Source organism: Mchenga conophoros, linkage group LG4 (assembly GCF_057382185.1).
Source record: "Mchenga conophoros isolate Kocher_MC1m ecotype Shallow Benthic linkage group LG4, M_conophoros_male_GT1.1, whole genome shotgun sequence".
Lineage (NCBI taxonomy): Eukaryota > Metazoa > Chordata > Actinopteri > Cichliformes > Cichlidae > Mchenga > Mchenga conophoros.
In genome coordinates, this window is record NC_140529.1 from 2,921,690 (window position 1) to 2,944,107 (window position 22,418).

Genomic DNA, 22,418 nt, shown 5'->3' on the forward strand with positions numbered 1-22,418 from the left:
CATCCTTACTTTTCTTTGACTTCTTCAAATGCAGCTGAACTCCAGCTGGTATTTTCTTGGACTTTGCAGCTGTTTCTGGTCATCAGTTCATTCCTGCAAACCTCTGAAGCTGAACAACAATGATGCTGCATTGCTGGCTGATCCCAAAAGGTTGATTCTGTTCATCTGGACGTTTTCAGAAACGTTTGCTCACTGATCAGGTGACTTCTTCAGTCTCAGCTGACTGCAGCTTTACAAGCTTACAAACAGCACATTTGCACAATGACTGAAAGCAGCAGCACCTGATATATATGATACTAATATAATACATATACATATATAATCCATACTAATGATGAAGGAACTGAGCTCACAGTCCATTGTTCATTCAGTGAACTACTCAGTTTATTTTGGGCCTCAGAAATGCTCACTCTGTTTGTACATCACTGTCAGCAATAGACTCATTCTGCTGTGTGGACAGGAACACATGTGACATCACTTCCTGTTTGTTTGTGACTGAAGAAGTTTACAAGGAATCATTTAGAAGAGTTTCAAACATCAACTGATTGAATCCATGAATCTGAAAACGTGTTTGTGAGTGAAAGAGACAGACATGTACAGACTGAACTATCTGTTCAACAGTCAGAGTGTTTCTGTAACAGGAGACACTCTTTACACTCCACTCAGCACAGGGACACTGAGGCACCACGATAGAACATAAACCCAGGATAAAGAGTTTGAGTGAATGTGGTGTTGAAGGTGTGGAGGTGGATCAGAGTGTCAGAGGAGACTCTGTAGAAGGACAGAGTGCCAGCAGGACAGTCCACATACACTGCTGCTCTGTTAGAGACAGAGGAGGAGGAGGAGGAGGAGGAGGAGGAGGAGGAGATGGGTGTTTCTCTGTTATTGTGCCAGACAGACTGAGGACCATCATTATAGCAGATCAGACTCCAGGACTGATCATTGTATCCAAACACACAGTCTCTGCCTCCTTTCCTTCTGATGCTTCTGTAACTCACTGATATATAAACGTTTCCTCTCCACTCGACCTCCCAGTAATAGCGACCAGTCAGACCATTTCTACACAGCAGCTGTTCCCAGTAATCAAATCTGTCTGGATGATCAGGATATGACTGAACCTCCTCCACACGTGTCACCTTCCTGTTGTTGTCAGACAGTTGGAGCTTTGTGTGCACTGTGTTTGTGTCGATTGTGAGTTGACAGGAATCTGATGGAGAGAACAAACACAATCCAGCTGCAGTTATTGATCCATCATCTGTTCATTGATTGACACTTTGATGATGACTCCTGACATGATGAAGATGGTTGAATGTGTGCTGCTTTGTTTTCATGAATCCCATTAAAAACACACTTACACTTCCTCAGACCTGGTCTCAACCATCGGACTCCAGCAGGCTCCACCCTGAAAGGAGGAGGGGGGTCAGAGCAGCACAGTCAGCATGCACACATGGACATTACATGGCTCTCACACACACACTGTTACACACTGAGCTCAAAGCTCGGCTCCACTGTTTTATTCAAAGAAATCTACATTTATTTATCAGCACATTTAAAAACAGCTTGAGCCAAAGTGCTGCACAGAGTAGAGAGAAAATAGGAAACATACACAGTAATGACTATAAAGACTGGTCAGGATTGAAAGCTACAGAGTACAAATGTGTTTCCAACCGGCTTTTAAAAATGTCCAGTGTTGGTGACGACCTGATGTGAAGGGCGACTGTTCCAGAGTTTGGCTGCAGCCATCGATAAAGCTCACCTCTGTTTTTACGTCTAGTTCTGGTCAGAAGCTGCTTATCTGCAGACCTGAGGGCTCCACTTGGATTCTTTTGTTAAAGAGAGATAAGATGGAGCCAATCCATTCACAGATTTAAAGACAACCAGATCTGGAAGTGGATTCTACCACGTACTGGTAACCAGTGGAAAAAGCTGGTGATGGGTCGTCTAGCACAGACCCACCGCTGGAACCAGACAATTGATGAGGGAGAGAACTGTGACAGCGCCGTTCCTTCACTTGACCTCAGTCGCTCTCGTCTGCTCCCTCGTAACACTGCTCTTTATTGAGCTTACATGAATATGCACAAGTTCATTATGACGTCTTACACAGGTATGAACAAAGAGTACCAGTCTGTGCATAGTGTGTGTGTGTGTGTGTGTGTGTGTCTGTGTGTGTGTGTGTGTGTGTGTCTGTGTGTGTGTGTGTGTGTGTGTGTGTGTGTGTTCGTTCCAGATGTGACCCTGTGACCCCAAAGCTGGTGCTAAGAGTCCAGCGGTCCCCCTAACAAAGGGCTCTTACAAACCTTTGCCATTTCCCAGCATGCAAGGCTCTCGTGGATGCAGGCACACCATTCAGTGCTGACGAGTATGTTGATGTCATTTTGAGGCTACAGGAGGAATTTGATCACAGATTTGCTGACTTCAAGACACACAGAGCCACCTTTCACATTTTTGCGGACCCCTTCTCCTTTGATGTGCAAGATGCCCCTTCTGTGCTTCAAATGGAGCTCATTGAGCTGCAGTGCAACTCTGAACTCAAAGCAAAGTTCAGGGAGGTGAGTGGAAAAGAAGACAAGCTTGGACAATTTTTGAGAGACTTGAGCCCTAGTTTCCCTCGGCTTTCCCGAATGTTCAAGCGGACCATGTGCCTTTTTGGTAGCACATACTTGTGCCAAAAGCTCTTCTCCACTTTGAACTTCAATAAGTCCAAGTACAGGTCCAGACTTACGGATGATCATCTTCAAGACATACTGAGGGCCGCAACTGCTTCCTCCCTCAGGCCAAATCTGGCTCGGCTATGCGAGAGGAAACGCTGCCAGGTCTCTAGCAGCAAGGAGTAGGCAAGAGAAGCCATGTTCAGAAGAACAGTTCATTTTCTACAGTGTTCCATTCATGTTCAGAAGAAGGTTATAGAACTGTTAATACAGACATTTCAATCTAAATACAGCAGATATAGAAGACTGAAAAAAACACACAAGTTCACTGACTAAAAATATCTTATTATTGTTTTATTTATGTATTACTGATTGATTTATTTTCTTATTAATTCTTAATTTGTTTATTTATTTTTAATATTTTGTGTTAAAAAATAAAAAAAGAGATTTGAGAAGATTGGAACTTTTTAACCATGCCTTTCCTGTGGAAAACCTAATGCGGCCCAGCCTCACCCAGACTCTGCCTGCAGCGGCCCCCAGCTAAATTGAGTTTGAGACCCCTGTCCTACACCATAAATCAGTAAGAGAGGGTACGACCTCTCTCATGGCCCCAAGTGGTGTGTGCATGCCAGAGCACTCTGGAAGGCACACAGAGTCTTTACAGACTACTAAGGATCAAACCTCTATCATTATGCAATCGATTATACAACTCTAAGCATATATGAGTAAATATTTCTAAGCATAAATGACAATCAACACTATAAACCTTACAGCTGGTTTTAATAACAGAATTTATTTGTTTCTCAAATGAGAAAGAGCTATCGAGAAACACTCCTAAATCTTTAGTTCTGAACTTTTCCAGTGGGCCAAGGTCAACATTATTAGATAATGCTAATTCTTTTCCCTTACATTATAACAATGTGAGGAGTTAATGCTAAGTATACTGCCATTAGCGGATAATTCTAATTAGGGGTGAATAATTATTAGTAGCTAATGCTAATTTGACGTGAATTAGCATTATATTAGTGAGGAGTTAATGCTAAGTAGGCTGCCATTAGTGGCTAATGCTAATTTTAGACTAAAAAGCATTAGCAGCTAATGCTCATATTGTTTTCCTTTGCTTTGTAAGAATGACAGCAGCTAATGATACGAAAAGTCTGCCATTATTAACTATTGTTAATTTGATGTAAATTAGCATTATCCGATAATGGTAACCCTTTTCCCCTGCATTATAACGATGTCAGGAATTAATGCTAACTAGGCTGCCATTAGGGGCTAACTCTAATTAGGTGAATAATTATTAGCAGCTAATGCTAATATTGTTTTCCCTTCCCTTTTAACAATGTGAGCAGCTAATGCTAATTTGATGTGAATTAGCATTATATTAGTGAGCAGTTAATGCTAAGTAGGCTGCCATTATTAACTAATGCTACTTTGACGGGAATTAGCATTATGTGCTAATACTAATACTGTTTTCCCTTAATTTTTAACAATGTGAGCGGCTAATTCTAAGTACGCTCTTGTAAATAGCTAATTCTAATTTAGTGTGAATTAGCATTATTCAATAATGCTAACACTGTTTTCTCTTACTTATTAAAAATGATAGTAGCTAATACTAATACTCTTTTCCGTTGGGTAACAACGATGTGAGGAGTTAATGCTAAGTAGGCTGCTTTTAGAGGCTTATTCTAATTAGGGCTGAATAATTATTAGTAGCTAATGCTAATACCGTTTTCTCTTTCCTTATAACAATATGAGCAGCTAATGCTAATTTGATGTGAATTAGCATTATATTAGTGAGGAGTTAATGCTAAGTAGGCTACCATTAGCAGCGAAAGCTAATTTGAGGTGAATAAGCATTAGTAGCTTATGCTAATACCCTTTTATCTTGTGTTATAATGATGTGACACTTTTCTCTGCTAAGGATTTGTGTGACCATGATGGAAACTCTGATAAGCTAATGCTGCTAAGCTAATGCTGTTTATGGGCCCTGTTAGAATCAATATTTCATTCTCATTCTGTTGTTTGACAACAATAACAGAAAAATGTGCACTTGAGAACAAATTTATTGTGAATTCAGCTGTGAATGTACAGTTTGTCATTATTTAAGCTTCCATTTCCAAATGTTAGCTGACACTTTATTAGGTACACTGGTATCTATATCAGGTACACCTGTGACCTAAATGTTCCTGCAAACAGACTCCTTGGAGACCCCTACATAAATATCCATGAACTATCCAGCTAGACTAGTGTGTCTGTCCCTGAAAATATTCCTGCATGTGTGATTGTTCATGTGTCATCTGCAGGAAGTGAGTGAAAGACACAGGAAATGTTTCCAGCTCTTCCTCCTCTATCAGACATTCTTCATACCTGAGAGTGTCCAGTCTCCAGCCTGGATCCTTCAGTCCAGCCGACAGCTGCTTCATTCCTGAATCACCTGGATGATTGTAGCTCAGGTCCAGCTCTCTCAGATGGGAGGGGTTGGAGCTCAGAGCTGAGGCCAGAGAAGTACAGCCTTCCTCTGTGATCAGACAGCCTGACAGACTGCAGACACACAAAACAACAATCTATCTGTCAACAGTTGTTTTCTCTTTGTCACAATAACATCTATCCGTCCATTGTAACTTTAGGGCGATCGTGGCTCAAGAGTTGGGAGTTCGCCTTGTAATCGGAAGGTTGCCGGTTCGAGCCCCAGCTTGGACAGTCTCGGTCGTTGTGTCCTTGGGCAAGACACTTCACCCGTTGCCTACTGGTGGTGGTCAGAGGGCCCGGTGGCGCCAGTGTCCGGCAGCCTCGCCTCTGTCAGTGCGCCCCAGGGTGGCTGTGGCTACAATGTAGCTTGCCATCACCAGTGTGTGAATGTGTGTGTGAATGGGTGGATGACTGGATATGTAAAGCGCTTTGGGGTCCTTAGGGACTAGTAAGGCGCTATATAAATACAGGCCATTTACCATTTACCATTTATTTATAAGTGACAATACCCAACAGACAACAACAGTCATCTGAAGCTGTTTAACAGTGTAAGGTAACCGCCTCCACTGTGAGCAGCACTTGGTGATGGTGGGAAGAAGAACTCCCTTTGACACAAAGATCCTCCCAGTGAAAACAGGCTCCAGGAGGAGCATCTACCATGACTGGTTGCAGGGTGAGGGGAAAGGGAAGAGATGAGCTCAGAGAGACAAGAACAAAACAGAGAGACAAAAGTTTAAGGACATGCAGTAGTGACATATAAAAGCATCAGGAGTGAAAAGTGGGGAGAAGAAAGCAGAGCATCATGGGAAGTCCACCAACAGCCTATAGCATATAGCAGCATAACTAAGGGATGGTTCAGGGTCACCTGATCCAGCTCGAACTATAAGCTTTATCAAAAAGGAAAGTTTGAAGCTGATCTTCAAAGTAGAGAGGGTGTCTGTCTCCTGAACTCAAACTGGGAGCTGCTTCCACACCCAGTCCAACATAGCCAGGCTTTCTTTGCTTCTTTGACAAAACCTCAAATCCCAGTCAGAGATGATGAGCATCATCACAGTGATGATCATTTCTCTGTAACCCAGGCTTCCTGCTTCAGGATCTGTGCACGCTCACAGAACAAGGAGACCTTTCACTAAATGGATGGACTGGGCTCAGCCTACAGATGAACTGGTGCCAGAGATCATAAAGAACATCAAACAGTCAAATTCAACACTTTTAATGGAAATATGAGATTAATGCTGCAGACAATCATGAACCTGCTGAATTCATGAACATCAAGAATGCAGCGAGTGGTAAAATAAAGATCTGACCTCAGTGTGCTCAGTGTTCCTGTCTATTCCTAACATATTCCTAACATGATAGCTGCACTTTAGAGCTCTAAAACTGGAACTGACACATGTTTAAACTCTACATGTTACTCAGTACATTCAGCTCTGACACTCGCCCACAGTCCAACAAAGGAAACATGGAGATCACATCAGTTTGTCACCAAAGTCTAATTATTAGGGCAACTTAACCTGTTATAATCTCGTTAACTCATTAACTGATTAACGTCAGCAATTATTTTAATCACAGTTTTTAAAATCATGATTATTGTGAAAGTGCTCACTGGCTCTGAATATAACAGCCATGGGTCACAGGAGGGATGTTGATCAGTGCTGGCTTGAAATGGGCGTCATTATGCGTCTCAGCCAATGGGAGCATTGAGGGTGGGCCTAATACTACTGCAGCGCTCACATGACCCAGGACAGAGAGAAAGGGGCGGGGACAGAAACATGGAGACAGGTACAGAGCTTTGACATGTTCATTTTAAACTGTTCCAGGAGGCAGTGTTGATACAACTAAAGTTATCTGTTGTTGAAGAAGTCGGTCTGAGGAACGTTCTTAGGATCAACAAATGACGGCATGTATGAGCCTCAAGACGCAGCGTCACAAGAAGAACACATGAGCTGTAGAAAAAGGAGAGACTACGAAAGCCACGGCGTTACAACGTGAACCAGCTGTTGGTCTCTCTGGAGACTACTGGGCGTGGCTGGGTAACCATGGTTACCTGGGAGTTACAGAAACGTGCAGAACATGTGATTCATGTTGCACAGCAGTGGGACATTTGAAATAAAGTCAGCACACTCAGTACAGATAGTGCATCAAATATGATGCTGCTGCCAGACGTCTGCCTTTGAACACGTCCCTGCATCGCGCACAACACCAAGGTTGCCATGGCAATCACAGCTGACAGGGACAAAGTGCACAGCTGGAAGCCTGCAGGTATATTTAACATGATGTATTTCTCAGTGTCCTGTCGGTGTGTGAGAGACAAACAGCCTCTGTATGTGTGTGTAAATACAGCATGAATATGTAGAGGACATGTTTGTGGATATAAGTAAATGAAAGCTCTGCGTCATTTGAATCTTTGACTCTTGTTTCTGTTGCAGGTCTGTGACTGAACTTCTGGGAGGAGAAACGTTGGTTTCATGCTCTGTGATTCTGTGTTTTGTCATCTCTCTCAGGTGATGGAGAGCTCAGATGATGACCCCTGCCTACGTGGCCACTTCAACTGTGAGAGACAGAATGTGAAAAAAAAATCCATGAATCCACATGGTAGGATTTGTAAAGAATTTATTGGTAAATCAGGGTGGAAAATAAGTATTTGGTCAATAAGAAAAATACAACTCAATACTTTGTAACATAACCTTTGTTGGCAATAACAGAGGTCAAACGTTTACTATAGGTCTTTACCAGGTTTGCACACACAGTAGCTGGTATTTTGGCCCATTCCTCCATGCAGATCTTCTCGAGAGCAGTGATGTTTTGGGGCTGTCGCCGAGCAACACGGACTTTCAACTCCCGCCACAGATTTTCTATGGGGTTGAGGTCTGGAGACTGGCTAGGCCACTCCAGGACTTTCAAATGCTTCTTACGGAGCCACTCCTTTGTTGCCCAGGCGGTGTGTTTTGGATCATTGTCATGTTGGAAGACCCAGCCTCGTTTCATCTTCAAAGTTCTCACTGATGGAAGGAGGTTTTGGCTCAAAATCTCACGATACATGGCCCCATTCATTCTGTCCTTAACACGGATCAGTCGTCCTGTCCCCTTGGCAGAAAAACAGCCCCATAGCATGATGTTTCCACCCCCATGCTTCACAGTAGGTATGGTGTTCTTGGGATGCAACTCAGTATTCTTCGTCCTCCAAACACGACGAGTTGAGTTTATACCAAAAAGTTCTACTTTGGTTTCATCTGACCACATGACATTCTCCCAATCCTCTGCTGTATCATCCATGTGCTCTCTGGCAAACTTCAGACGGGCCTGGACATGCACTGGCTTCAGCAGCGGAACACGTCTGGCACTGCGGGATTTGATTCCCTGCCGTTGTAGTGTGTTACTGATGGTGACCTTTGTTACTTTGGTCCCAGCTCTCTGCAGGTCATTCACCAGGTCCCCCCGTGTGGTTCTGGGATCTTTGCTCACCGTTCTCATGATCATTTTGACCCCACGGGATGAGATCTTGCGTGGAGCCCCAGATCGTGGGAGATTATCAGTGGTCTTGTATGTCTTCCATTTTCTGATGATTGCTCCCACAGTTGATTTTTTCACACCAAGCTGCTTGCCTATTGTAGATTCACTCTTCCCAGTCTGGTGCAGGTCTACAATACTTTTCCTGGTGTCCTTCCAAAGCTCTTTGGTCTTGGCCATGGCGGAGTTTGGAGTCTGACTGTTTGAGGCTGTGGACAGGTGTCTTTTATACAGATGATGAGTTCAAACAGGTGCCATTCATACAGGTAACGAGTGGGGGACAGAAAAGCGTCTTACAGAAGACGTTACAGGTCTGTGAGAGCCAGAGATTTTCCTTGTTTGAGGTGACCAAATACTTATTTTCCACCCTGATTTACGAATAAATTCTTTTGTTCTTCTCTTGTTAGAAAGACGCAGTCCCAGCAGTTAGCTTGTCTGCTAGTTAGCTGAGAGCTAGCTCAGTTGTACATTGAATACCAAACCGTGTAAACCAGAGGTGTCAAACATATGGCCCGTGGGCCAAATCCAGGCCTTGAGATAATTTCGTATGTCAAATATTGATGAATTTTCAGGCTTGCTGATAATCAATGTGAGCACGGCTGAGATGTTATTCTGATGAGCAAACCATGTGGCCAAACACTTTAAGAGACAGACTGGGATCATACCATTATGTGAAAGAAGACGGAAATGTCCCATAGACAGCAAGGGTAGTGGTAGAGACCAGTACACAGAGAAATGGGAGCTGTATTGAAATGCAAGCGTGTCAGGAAAGAGTGAAAAGGCAAAATGAGCAGCATCTGGCTGCATTTCAGTGATACTGGAGAGCACAAAGCTGAGTGCAACATTTATATAGGAGATATACAGGAGACGCTGAGAGCAGAACTGATAAAATTAGGAGCTGGCTAAAGTGAGACCCATTTTTATTTCCACCCATTTTCCATTGTGGAGGACAAAAGGTTTCAAACTGGTCCAGGTCTTAAACTCACGTGTTCTTCCTAATAGCAGTAAATGGATAGAAATAAGGCTTTTATGAAAACACTGAATAAAACTTGCTGCCTTTAAAAAGACTAAATGTACAGTTCAGTATTGAATACTACATAAAATAAACTATATATAAAGTGTGTCTGAATGGCAGAGATGCAGAAATATGTGCATGTAGCACAGAGCCACGGCTCAGTGTCTGAATGAGTCTCACAGACCTGAATGTGCTGTTGAAGCCATTTATAATTATAACGTAATTCTTTACTCGTTTGATCTGCTCCTTACCACAAGCCACCAGACGTAGAAGGTTTTGGACTTTTAACTATATTTTCTCAAGTTTTACAACTTTTCTGACTGTTAAAAACCTCGTTATGGCCATTCATGCTATACAAAGTAATTAGACATGTGTGGTATCTACAGAAACGTCAGAATCTCAGCTAAAAGTTCACAAAACCATCTCAACAACCACCAAACAGCTGAAACAGCAGGTGAACAGATCACACAAAAAAGATGTAAACACAAATCCCCCTGATCATCTGTTTTTTAAACATGAAGCGTCGTTTTGGACGTTCATTTACTGCTGGTTCAGTGAATTTTGGTTGGACAGTGATGAAACCTGCAGCCTCAGAATCTGTGAGAAGTCTGCTTTCAGCACCCAACAGCATTGTTGTGTTGTGTGGATCCACCTCTGCAAACTCATCACTGTTTCACCATCATGTTTCTACTTAGACAATAACAAAGGAAGCAGTTCCCAGGAACTACTTCCTGTCTTGTTAACATAAGAGTACGTTGCCCTTCAAAACACCTCCACTTCTCCTCTTATTAGAGGACTGGCTTATTATTAATCTGCTAATTCTGTCAGTTGATGAAAGAAAAATGCTTGATCTCACCTGAGAGTTTCCAGTGTACAGTGTGGACTCTTCAGTCCTTCAGACAGAAGCTTCACGCCTGAATCCTTCAGGTTGATGTTACTCAGGTCCAGCTGTCTCAGATTAGAGGTCTGAGAGCTGAGACCTGAGGCCAGAGCTTCACAGCTTCTCTCTGACAGGTCACAGTGACTCAGTCTGAAAAATAACAGATAAACAATTACAAAAATAAAACACTTATGTTGAAGTGTAATGAGATACTATTATATTTAGCAATATTTCATCTTGTTTTTGTCAAGAAACTGAGCACTGATGCAGAGCAACATGTGGAGAGAATCAGAGGAGAAGAAGTGAAGAGAGAACAGCAGTAAAACAACACTGAATTGTTCAGTGTGCTTTTGATATCAACAGAATGTGTCAAATTTCTTTATTTTGTATTTGTTTTAGTAGAATTGATGATTATCACTTAGATAACAACCACAGGCCAGGTCTAAATTGCACTTTGGTGACAGTTACACCCAGAAATATTTCAGAAACGTGGACAATTTGTGCTCCATTGTATTCAGTATTGAACAAACCGAGTACCGATGACCACTTAATATTTTTGATATTTTATTTGAGTTGTTCCACCTGATCTGTGTTAACTAAAATAAACATTTAAAAGCTAAAGCTATGATCACATATGTACTTACAGAGCTTTGTTGGAGGCTTTGACCACTGGCAGCAGCCTCAGAAGAGCATTTTTAAAGGCTCATGTTCTCACTTAGATCATTTATTTCTACTTACATTTCATTCTGGGAAAAATGGGGATTACTTTGAAAAAGGGAACTATTTTCCCCAAAAATCAGCTCTGGATTAGTAAATCACTCCAACATGTTCTCAGGCAGAAGAAGCTGTCTTGTTATGAGGGAGAGAAGAAAAGTAAGTAAGTAAAACTTTATTTATATAGCACGTTTCAAGATAAAAATCACAAAGTGCTTCACAGAAGCTAAAACCTAAAAATAAAAATCAACTAAAAGCAAGTTTAAAAAGATGGGTTTTTAGCTGTTTTTTAAAAGCGACCACTGAGTCCACAGATCTCAGGCTCAAAGGGAGAGAGTTCCACAATCTGGAGGCCACAGTTCCAAAAGCTTTGTCGCCTTTTGTTTTCAGCCTCGTGTGTTGGACAGCAAGCAAGCCCTGGTCACATGACCTCAGGGACCTGCTGGGAATGTATGGATGTAAAAGTTCACTTATATATGTTGGTGCTTGTCCATGCAGGGCCCTGAAAGTCAAGGTCAAAACCTTAAACTGGATCCTGAATTTAATGGGGAGCCAGTGCAGCTGAATCAGCAGGGGTGTGACGTGGGAAAACTTGGAGGACTTGGTCAGAAGCTTTGCAGCAGCGTTCTGAACAACTTGCAGACGCTCCAAAGAGGCTTTACATAAACAAGTAAACAAAGAATTACAGTAGTCCAGACGAGATGAAACAAATGCATGAATGACAATTTCTAATTCGGAGCGCGATACAATGGGACTCAGCTTAGCAATGTTTCTCAAATGATAAAAACAGGAGCGAACCAAAGATTTTACATGGGCATCCAAAGTCAGAGCTGAGTCAATACTAACACCAAGGCTCCTGATAGACGGTTTTGCAAATGTAGCAAGTGGACCTAAGTTTTCCATAACACCAGGTACAAAATTTTTAGGAGCACAAACAAGAACTTCAGTCTTCTCCTCATTTAGTTGAAGAAAGTTTCCAGCCATCCAACATCTAATGGAGTCTATGCGCTTGTGCAAAATCTGTAGCTTGGAAACATCATGGGGCTTAAAGGAGATGTATACCTGAATATCATCTGCATAGCAGTGATACGAAATGTCCTTAAAAGTGCTCAATAAGTGTTGAAGAGGAAGTAAATACAGTAAGAACAATAAAGGCCCCAAAACTGAACCTTGTGGCACACCATAGGCAAGAAAAGTAGAAGAGGAACTGTACTTAGAGGTAGCCACAGAAAAGGATCGTTCATGCAAATAGGATTCAAACCAGTCCAAAGCAGCCCCTGATATACCCACCCAGTCTCTCAGCCTATCTAGCAGAATATGATGGTCCACAGTATCAAAGGCGGAGGTCAGGTCCAACATCAACAGAACGGAGCATTCTCCTGCGTCACATCTCATCAAAATGTCGTTGGAGACTCTAAGAAGTGTAGTTTCAGTAGAATGAGCTCTACGAAAGCCAGATTGGAATTTATCCAGAATGCTGTATTCATCTAGAACAGCTATAAGCTGCTTAGCCACAACCTTTTCTAAAATCTTAGAAATGAACGGTAATTTTGAAATCGGTCTGTAGCTACTGAGAAGAGAAGCATCAAGCTTAGGTTTTTTTAACAGTGGGTGAATAACAGCATTCTTACAATAAACAGGGACCTGACCAGAAACCAGTGAGGTATTGATAATTGTGAGCACACAGGGACCAATAGACTGAAAGACATTTTTAAACAAAGATCCAGGTAAAATATCAAGAGAGCAGGAGGATGCTTTCATTGAATTAACCAACTTGACCAGCTCAGGTAAGGACGCAGGTAAAAATCTTTCTAACATTACAGGCCTAGCTTGAGTTGGAGCAGACAAGAGAGACACAGAAGGAGAGATACTGTTCCTCACGTTACTGACTTTTTCAACGAAGAAAGAAAGAAATTTTTCACAATATTCATTTGATGAAATTGGGACAGCAGGTGGAGCAGGAGCAACAATATCACTAATGGTGTCGAATAGTACCTTAGGGTTACCTCTGCTCTTAGACACTAAGTCTGAGAAATAGGCCGCCCTCGCATCTCGAACTGAAGTGTTAAAAGAGACTAAAAGGTCCTTTAAATGAAGGAGATGGACATGCAAACGCGTTTTCCTCCATAAACGCTCAACCTTACGGCAGCAACGCTTTAAGAAGCGAATGCTGTCATTTGATCAGGGAGACGACTTTGAAACCGGAGCTAGTCTAACTTTGACAGGACAAACATTGTCTAAAATACAAAGACAATGATTATTAAAAAGATTTGTTAAAAAATGAACATCATTATAAGGAGATAAAACTAAATTAAAAGCATCGGAAAATTTAACAGCACTAGAGGAAGTTAAGATGCGAGAGCTAACCACATGTCGAATAGGAGAGAGGGACAAATGGAAAGACAGATTAAAAAGAATACAATGATGATCCGAAATAAAAATGTCCTCAGTACAAATAAAATCAATGTTTAAACCTAAAGTAAAAACAAGGTCCAGTGTGTGTCCTTTGGTGTGTGTGGGACCAGACACATGCTGAGTAAAATGAAAAGAATCCATGACGCTAAGGAAACCTCTGGCAAAGAGAAAACAGAAAAGCAGCTAAAATCAGATGTAAAAGTAAAGCAGAGCATGAGCTGAATAAAGGACACTCAAGGCTGGCTTGGAAAGGAATGAAGTCCATGGTGGGGATGCAGAACAAGGAGCAAAGATGAATGTGATGCTGAATCACCAGAAGACTTGGACTCATTTGATTCCAGCTTTTTTTTATTTTTTTTTTATTGACATTTTAGAATCACTATACAATACCATCAACTTCAGCTTTCTTTCAGTACATATATTTTTTTCTTTTTTTCTATATTTAAACAACTAAAATATCCATACAATAAGAATGAAAGAAGAAGAAGAAAAGAAAAAGAAGCAAAACAGGAAACAACAAACAACATAAATAAAAAATACATAAGGAAAAAGAAAAAGGAAAGAAAAATAAATAAATAAATATAGGGAGTGTGTTTTTGTTTCCATTAATGTAACTAATTTTTCCTCTAGTCTTCTAGTAGTTAACAAAGTCAAAATCTAATGCAAAAGCAAAAACTGGCCTGCGTTTTCTAATGTAGTCCATCCATTTCTTCCATCATGATACAAACAGGTCCCTCTTGTAGTTCACATCTGCTGTCATTTTCTCCATTCTGTAAATGTCCAGTGTGATGTTCATCCACGTGTTCATAGTTGGGCTCTCTGAAGAAAGACATTTTTTTGTGATGGCTTTTTTTCCTGCTGCCAGTAAAATATTAAACAAGTATTTATCGTTCTTTGTCCATCCTTCTGGCATAAGTCCAAAACGTAGAGTTTTACTTTCCAAAGGTAAATATCTTCCAAATGTCTCGTGTATCGCTGCATGTATTCCCTTCCAATAAGTTTTAATAACATGACAGTCCCAGAAAATATGATAGTGATTTGCATTTGTATTTCCACAATTTCTCCAGCAAGCGGGAGGGTTACCTTCATAGTGAGATTTTTGGAGAGGTGTAATAAAATATCTTATCAGGCATTTCCACCCAAATTCCCGCCAGCTCTGTGAGCTGCTACATTTCCATTGATATGCCCATATTGTTGTCCATTCTTCCTCCTTTATCTCTATTCCTCCCTCCATTTTCCATTTTGTTTTGATATACAAGGTTGAGTGTAATTTCATATTTGTTAATCCTTTATAGAGGTCACCTATAATACCTCTATTTTTATTTGAACTGCCCTTTTAAATACGTCTAGCAGCTGTTTACTTAGTTCAGCCTTAGCTTTTATCTTTTTGTTCACAAAATGCCTCATCTGTAGACATCTATAAAAATCCTGTGTTTCTAATGAATATTTGTCTTTCATTTTATCAAAACTAATTAGTCTGCCTTCCTCCATTACCATACATAAAGCTGTTAATCCTTTATATGTCCAATCTTTGAATCTGGTGTCCAATTTATTTGGAGCAAAATGTGTGTCATATGCACACCACTTAAGAACTGCTATATCCTCTTCTAGTTCATATTCTTTTATTACTGTTTCCCAAATTTTAAAAGTCAACTTGATCCATGGATTTTCAATAGTTTTTATTAAATTTTGCAAGCTTCTGTCTGCTATAATAGCTTATATGGGGATGGAGGTCAGACTCTCCTCAATAACTTTCCATTGAGCGTCATATGAAGGATTACATCAGCATATCATAGGCCTTAATTGTGCTGCCCAATAATATTCCCTAAGAGAAGGTAAGCCCCACCCCCTTTTCCTTTGTTAAGTTGTAGGGTTTTAAATCTAATTCGGGGCCTTTTTCCTTGCCATATGTATCTTGACAAAATTTTATCCCATTCATTAAACTGTTTCTGGTTAATTTCTATTGGTAATGTTTGAAATAAATATAATAATTTAGGAAGAATATTAATTTTAATTGAGTCTATTCTAAAATATAAACTTAAATATGGAATTAGATCAGAATCAGAAGACCCTTATGAAAAGGATATCGAGGGAACAGTTTACCCTGCCCGGGATAGGGTTACCGGGGCCCCGCCCTGGAGCCAGGCCCGGGGAGGGTGCCCGAGGGCGAGCGTCTGGTGGCTGGGCCTTAGTCCATGGGGCCCGGCCGGGCACAGCCCGAAGAGGAGACATGGGCCCATCCTCCGGCAGGCCCACCACCCGCAGGAGGCGCCATAGGGGTCGGGTGCATTGTGTGCCGGGTGGCGGCCAGGAGCGGAAGCCCTGGCGGACTGACCTCCGGCTGCCAAGACTGGCAATTGGGACATGGAATGTCACCTCTCTGGTGGGGAAGGAGCCTGAGTTAGTGCGTGAGGTTGAGAGGTACCGGCTAGATATAGTCGGGCTCACCTCTACGCATGGCTTGGGCTCTGGAACCAGTCTCCTGGAGAGGGGCTGGACTCTGTCTCAGTCTGGAGTTGCCCCTGGTGAGAGGCGGCGGGCTGGGGTGGGTATTCTAATATCCCCTCGGCTTGCTGCCGGTACGTTGGGGTTTTTCCCGGTGGACGAGAGGTTTTGTTCCCTGCGCCTTAGGGTCGGGGAACGGGTCCTGACTGTCATCTGCGCTTATGCGCCGAGTGGCAGTTCAGAGTACCCAGCCTTCTTAGAGTCCCTGGGGGGGTGCTGGAAGGTGCTCCACCTGGAGACTCTGTTGTCCTGCTGGGAGACTTAAATGCTCACGTGGGTAATGACAGCAAGACCTGGAGGGGCGTGATTGGGAGGAACGGCCTCCCTGATCTGAACCCGAGCGGTGCTTTGTTATTGGACTTCTGTGCTAATCACAGTTTGGCCATAACGAACACCCTGTTCGAACATAAGAGTGTCCATAAGTGCACGTGGCACCAGGACGCTCTAGGCTGTAGGTCGATGATCGATTTTGTAATTGTATCACCAGACTTGCGACCATATGTTCTGGACACTCAGGTAAAGAGAGGGGCTGAGCTGTCAACTGATCACCACCTGGTGGTGAGTTGGATCAGGTGGCGGGGGAGGACGCTGGACAGACCTGGTGCACCTAAACGCATAGTGAGGGTGTGCTGGGAACGTCTAGCAGAGGCCCCAGTCCGCGAGATCTTCAACACACACCTCCGGCAGAGCTTCAACAGCATTCCGAGGGAGACTGGGGACATTGAGTCCGAATGGACCATGTTCAGCGTCTCCATTGCCGAAGCTGCTGCATTGAGCTGCGGCTGCAAGGTGGTTGGTGCCTGCCGTGGTGGTAATCCCCGAACCAAATGGTGGACACCAGAGGTGAAGGGAGCCAACAGGCTGAAGAAGGAGTCCTATCGGGCTTGGTTAGCCTGTGGGACTCCGGAGGCAGCCGACAGGTATCGACAGGCCAAGCGGAATGCGGCTCGGGCAGTGGCTGAAGCAAAAACTCGGGTGTGGGAGGAGTTCGGAGAGGCCATGGAAAAAGACTTTCGGACTGCCTCGAAGAGATTCTGGCAAACCGTCAGGCGTCTCAGGAGGGGAAAGCGGTGCTCTACCTGCACTGTGTATAGTGCTGGCGGAGCGCTGCTGACGTCGACTGAGAAAATTGTCAGGCGGTGGAAGGAATACTTCGAGGACCTCCTTAATCCCACTGACATGTCTTCCGAGGAGGAAGCAGAGTCTGGGGATGAGGGGAATGACCCACCAATTTCCGGGGGCGAGGTCACTGAGGCAGTTAAACAGCTCCTTGGTGGCAGAGCCCCTGGTGTTGATGAGGTCCGCCCCGAGTTCCTGAAGGCTCTGGACGTTGTAGGGCTGTCCTGGTCGACACGCCTCTGCAATGTTGCGTGGAGATCAGGGGCAGTACCTGTGGACTGGCAGACCGGGGTGGTGGTCCCCATCTTTAAGAAGGGGGACCGGAGGGTGTGTTCCAACTACAGGGGGATCACACTCCTCAGCCTCCCTGGGAAAGTCTATGCCAGGGTGCTGGAAAGGAGAGTTCGTCCGCTAGTCGAACCTCGGATACAGGAGGAATAATGCGGTTTTCGTCCTGGTCGTGGAACACTGGACCAGCTCTTTATCCTCTCGAGGATACTTGAGGGTGCATGGGAGTTTGCCCAACCAGTCTACATGTGTTTTGTGGACTTGGAGAAGGCATTCGACCGTGTCCCTCGGGGTGTCCTGTGGGAGGTGTTGCGGCAGTATGGGGTGTCTGGCCCATTGCTACGGGCCATTCAATCCCTATACAACCGTTGGAAGAGCTTGGTTTGCATTGCCGGCAATAAGTCGGACTCGTTCCCGGTGGGTGATGGGCTCCGCCAGGGCTGCCCTTTGTCTCCGGTTCTGTTCATAATTTTTATGGACAGGATTTCTAGGCGCAGCCAAGTGGCGGAGGGCTTTCGCTTTGGTGGCCTCAGAATCTCATCTCTGATTTTTGCGGATGATGTGGTTCTGTTGGCTTCATCGGGTGAGGGCCTCCAGCTCGCACTGGAACGGTTCGCAGCCGAGTGTGAAGCAGCGGGAATGAGGATCAGCACCTCCAAATCTGAGGCCATGGTTCTCAGCCGGAAAAGGGTGGAGTGCCCACTCCGGGTCGGGGATGAGTTCCTGCCCCAAGTGGAGGAGTTCAAGTATCTCGGGGTCTTGTTCGCGAGTGATGGGAGAAGGGAGCCGGAGATCGACAGACGGATTGGGGCTGCAGCTGCAGTAATGCGGACGCTGCACCGGTCCGTCGTGGTGAAGAGGGAGCTGAGTGTAAAAGCGAAGCTCTCAATTTACCGGTCGATCTACGTCCCTACCCTCACCTATGGCCACGAGCTGTGGGTAGTGACCGAAAGAACGAGATCGCGGATACAAGCGGCAGAAATGAGCTTCCTCCGAAGGGTGGCTGGCCTCTCCCTTAGAGATAGGGTGAGAAGTTCGGCCATCCGGGAGGGGCTCAGAGTAGAGCAGCTGCTGCTCCACATCGAAAGGAGCCAGCTGAGGTGGTTCGGGCATCTGACAAGGATGCCCCCTGGGCGCCTCCTGGGTGAGGTGTTCCAGGCATGTCCCACCGGGAGGAGGCCCCGGGGCAGACCCAGGACACGCTGGAGAGATTATATCTCTCGGCTGGCCTGGGAACGCCTTGGTATTCCCCCGGATAAGCTGGAGGAGGTGGCTGGGGAGAGGGAGGTCTGGGCCTCTTTGCTCAGGCTGCTGCCCCCGCGACCCGGCCTCGGATAAAGCGGATGAAGATGGATGGATGGATGGAATTAGATTCCATCTCGCTATATGTTCCTTAATTTTTTTCTGTATTGGTAAATAATTTCGTTCTAATAGTTCTGTAAGATCCTTAGGTATTATGACTCCTAGATATTTAAAGTACTCTGTTTGCCATGCTAATTGATACTTATACTTGCTTAAGCAATTGTGTTTTACTCATATTAACCCTATATCCAGATGGTCGACCAAAGTATTCAAATGATTGCATTAATTTAGGTAAAGAGTTTGATGGTTGACCCAAAAATATTAAAATATCATCTGCATAGCAGGCTAATTTATGCTCCTTTTCATGGATATTAATACCTTCTACTTCTTTATTTTGTCTTATATATTGAGGCAATGGTTCCAGATATAACGCAAATAATAATGTAGGGTGGCTGTAGCTCAGGTGGCAGAGCAGGTCAGCCACTAATCAGAAGGTCGGTGGTTCGATCCCAGGCTGCACCCTGGCTCCATGCCAAATATCCTTGGGCAAGATACTAACCCCATGTTTGCCTACTGGTGGTGGTCAGAGGGCCCGGTGGCGCCTGTGTCCGGCAGCCTCGCCTCTGTCAGTGTGCCCCAGGGCAGCTGTGGCTACAATGTAGCTTGCTATCGCCAGTGTGTGAATGTGTGTGTGAATGGGTGAATGACTGAATGTAGTGTAAAGCGCTTTGGGGTCCTATGGACTAGAAAAGCGCTATACAAATGCAGGCCATTTACCATTTAAATGTCATTTCAAGTTTAACATGTTTGTAAGCTTGTTTTCATACCATACAGAAATGAACAGAAACCCAATGTGATTTAGAAAATGGACAGCTGTATTCCAATTTGTAGTAAAGGTTTACCAGTATGGTCCAGTGATATATTGTGTTGTGGGAATTAAGCAAATGCTGTAAAGGCATGCAAAATCTACCATTTCCAACTTACACTTACCACCCTCGTCAGAGTAACGCTGTGCAGAAATGAGCAGCTGATCCAATTCTGTACTCTGAGACAGATTTTTGCAGTCTTTGATGATCCTTGGCTTGAAGAATGTTGGCCACTTTGCAAAGAACTTTGCAGACACTTCCTCCCCAACAAACAGCATTGTGAAGTCTTGGTCAATCTTAAACACAAAGTGTAACAACAGAAACAACACTTTAACAAGAAAACAAACAAAGGAACCACAAAGCGGTCATTAAATCATTTTATGCCTTACCAAGCCAGGTGTATCCAGAAATCTTGGGAAAAGGTCCAGGACAGCAGAAGCTGTGGCAGGTTCTTGAAGCAGTTTTTGCCTATGTTGAAATGTCACCTTCATGTTGTCTTTGACACGTTTCATGTCAGTTGAGTACCTCTTCCTTGCATTTATCACCTGACAACGGCCTCACATTTGAACACAAGTTGCGAAGAGTCTTGGGGCTGTCTTGAAAAGCTGACTTTGATTACTTCATCTCTTCTCAGGAACCAGCATATCACCACCTTCCAAGAGTAAAATAAGGTCCAGCATATAACACCATTTCTTTGCAAAATATCTAGCATGTCTAGTCCCTTTAGACTGAGCTTAAATTAATTTTGTTAAGAAAAAACATCCTTGGTCCATTTTTAAGTAGTACAAGCTGTGTAACATGACTGCAATACAGTATTCTCTCAACTATCACAGGGGTTAGTAGGAACCATATTTCTATTTTATTATTTTTATATATTTTACGCCATAAAACCCCTCCCCACTCTCTAACAAACCCTAATATAACCCTGTTATTCATTTTTAGACTAGAAAATGCTTAATGTACCACAAACAAATGTAAATCTAAAAAAAAAGAAAAATACCTACTGGCTACAGAAATGCGCACTATGATGAAATTCCCATAATTTACAAGATGTAGGGGCCATTATAGTGTAATGTAACTCCCAGGTTACCCTTAAGCATCCTAGTTCACCTAAGGAAGGGTCTCAAACTTAAATGAGCTGTCATCTCATTGGAGGGCTACTTCAAAAAAACAGAAACCACAAAGAAAACACCCACAAATATTCCTGACAATGTAGCGTTTGGTTTGTTCGTTTTTAAATTTCAAATATTGTATCACAAGACAAAACTGCAAATATGAACGCATTCCCCCCCCCCTCACTCTTAACTAACCGATGCCTTTAATTGAACTACCAAATGAACACAATGGTCCTCTCTTTCTGGTCAGACACTTTGCAGCACTTCTGCTTTAATTGTGTTCATATTTAACAAAATAAAAATGCAGAAATAAGTGTTCACATTAGTTTTTGACTCTCGCTGAACTAACAAAGCCAATCAAACCACCTGTTTGTACTCTCTTGTTACCTCGGCCAGGTCCGCGGCTCTGAACCGTGGTAATGACACCTCTGGCTAATACGTCGGGTTGTCGGGCTTGTAGCTTTACTGTCAGCGAACACAGTGTACAGTCGAGTCTTAACAGCTTTCTTACAACCAGGCACTCATTTTGGCGGCAGTGGTTATTATTATATTTACATGCTTTCTTCTTCCATTTCTCCTCGGTAACAGCTCCTACTTTCTCCCTCTCTCGCGCTCAAACACACAACGGGAGGGGCAGTTCCACGTTCTCCCCGCAGCACGGACTACGCTGCCTATGAGGGCCCGTAACACTCTGCCCTTATTGCCTTCATATTAAATCATTTTTGGCTAATGACAAAAAAAAGTCACTTTAAGGGCCAAATTGCATTATACTTCTTCACCTCACCTGACCTGACGTGGGCCGTAAGTGGCCTCTGGGCCGCGAGTTTGAGACCACTGACCCTAAGGCTTTAGCAGTTTAATTCGAAAATAAATAAAAGGCATTTAATAAAAACTGTGACATATATTAACAAGTAATATTCATTACAGTCTGCCAACAGCCAGATTATGCTAAATGAATATTAGGAAAGAAACTGGTACTTTGCAGAGTTCTAGCTAGCAGTAGCCCAGCTTAACAAAAACAGTTAAAATTCAAATATGACACTTAAAGATGATGTATTTTGATATAAATAATATTTTTTTACTAGTTATCATGTTACCTGCTCTAACATCAATCTAAAACTTAATATTTAACCGAATAAAACTTACCGCAGCAGCAAGAAAAAGTGGCGACCGAAGATTCTGGAATGCGGAGCTCCACAGGAAATGAAGGTGTGGTCTAATTTAACACCCACAGTGTTAAAATGCAGTAACGACTAAAATCCACACTAACACTTTTCAGGAATCAACTCCCGATGTGTTATTTTAACTCGATTAAGTGTTGAACTAACTCGGAACTCTGTTGAATTCTGCTAACACTGAAAAATCAACACTGGCATTTTTGCTGTGTGGCCACAGTGCAACCCACAATGTGTAACTGACACTATTATATTGCATTATGTCACATTGTTACATCTTTTTAAAAGCTATTTGTGGCCTTGATTTTGGGAGCTTCAATTGTCTGACTACAGCTACCACACAGTGGTCACTGATATCATTTGCGAAAACCCCAGTGTGAGAATATTTATACGG

The 22,418-nt window shown here is 43.3% G+C and overlaps 2 protein-coding genes across 2 annotated transcripts in view; both read right to left on the bottom strand.

Annotated features, from left to right (window-relative positions):
* LOC146575276 (protein NLRC3-like) overlaps nt 1–22,418 on the bottom strand; it is a 227,691-nt gene that overhangs the window by 21,498 nt on the left and 183,775 nt on the right. The gene's annotated exons all lie outside the window — the stretch shown is intronic.
* On the bottom strand, nt 172–20,225 carry LOC146575277 (stonustoxin subunit beta-like). Its single transcript, XM_085272472.1, has 3 exons — nt 20,124–20,225; nt 19,859–20,030; nt 172–1,207 (listed from the first exon to the last, which is right to left on the bottom strand). The coding sequence occupies exons 1-3, from the start codon at nt 20,223–20,225 to the stop codon at nt 663–665; spliced, it is 819 nt and encodes a 272-aa protein (XP_085128598.1). The 3' UTR covers nt 172–662.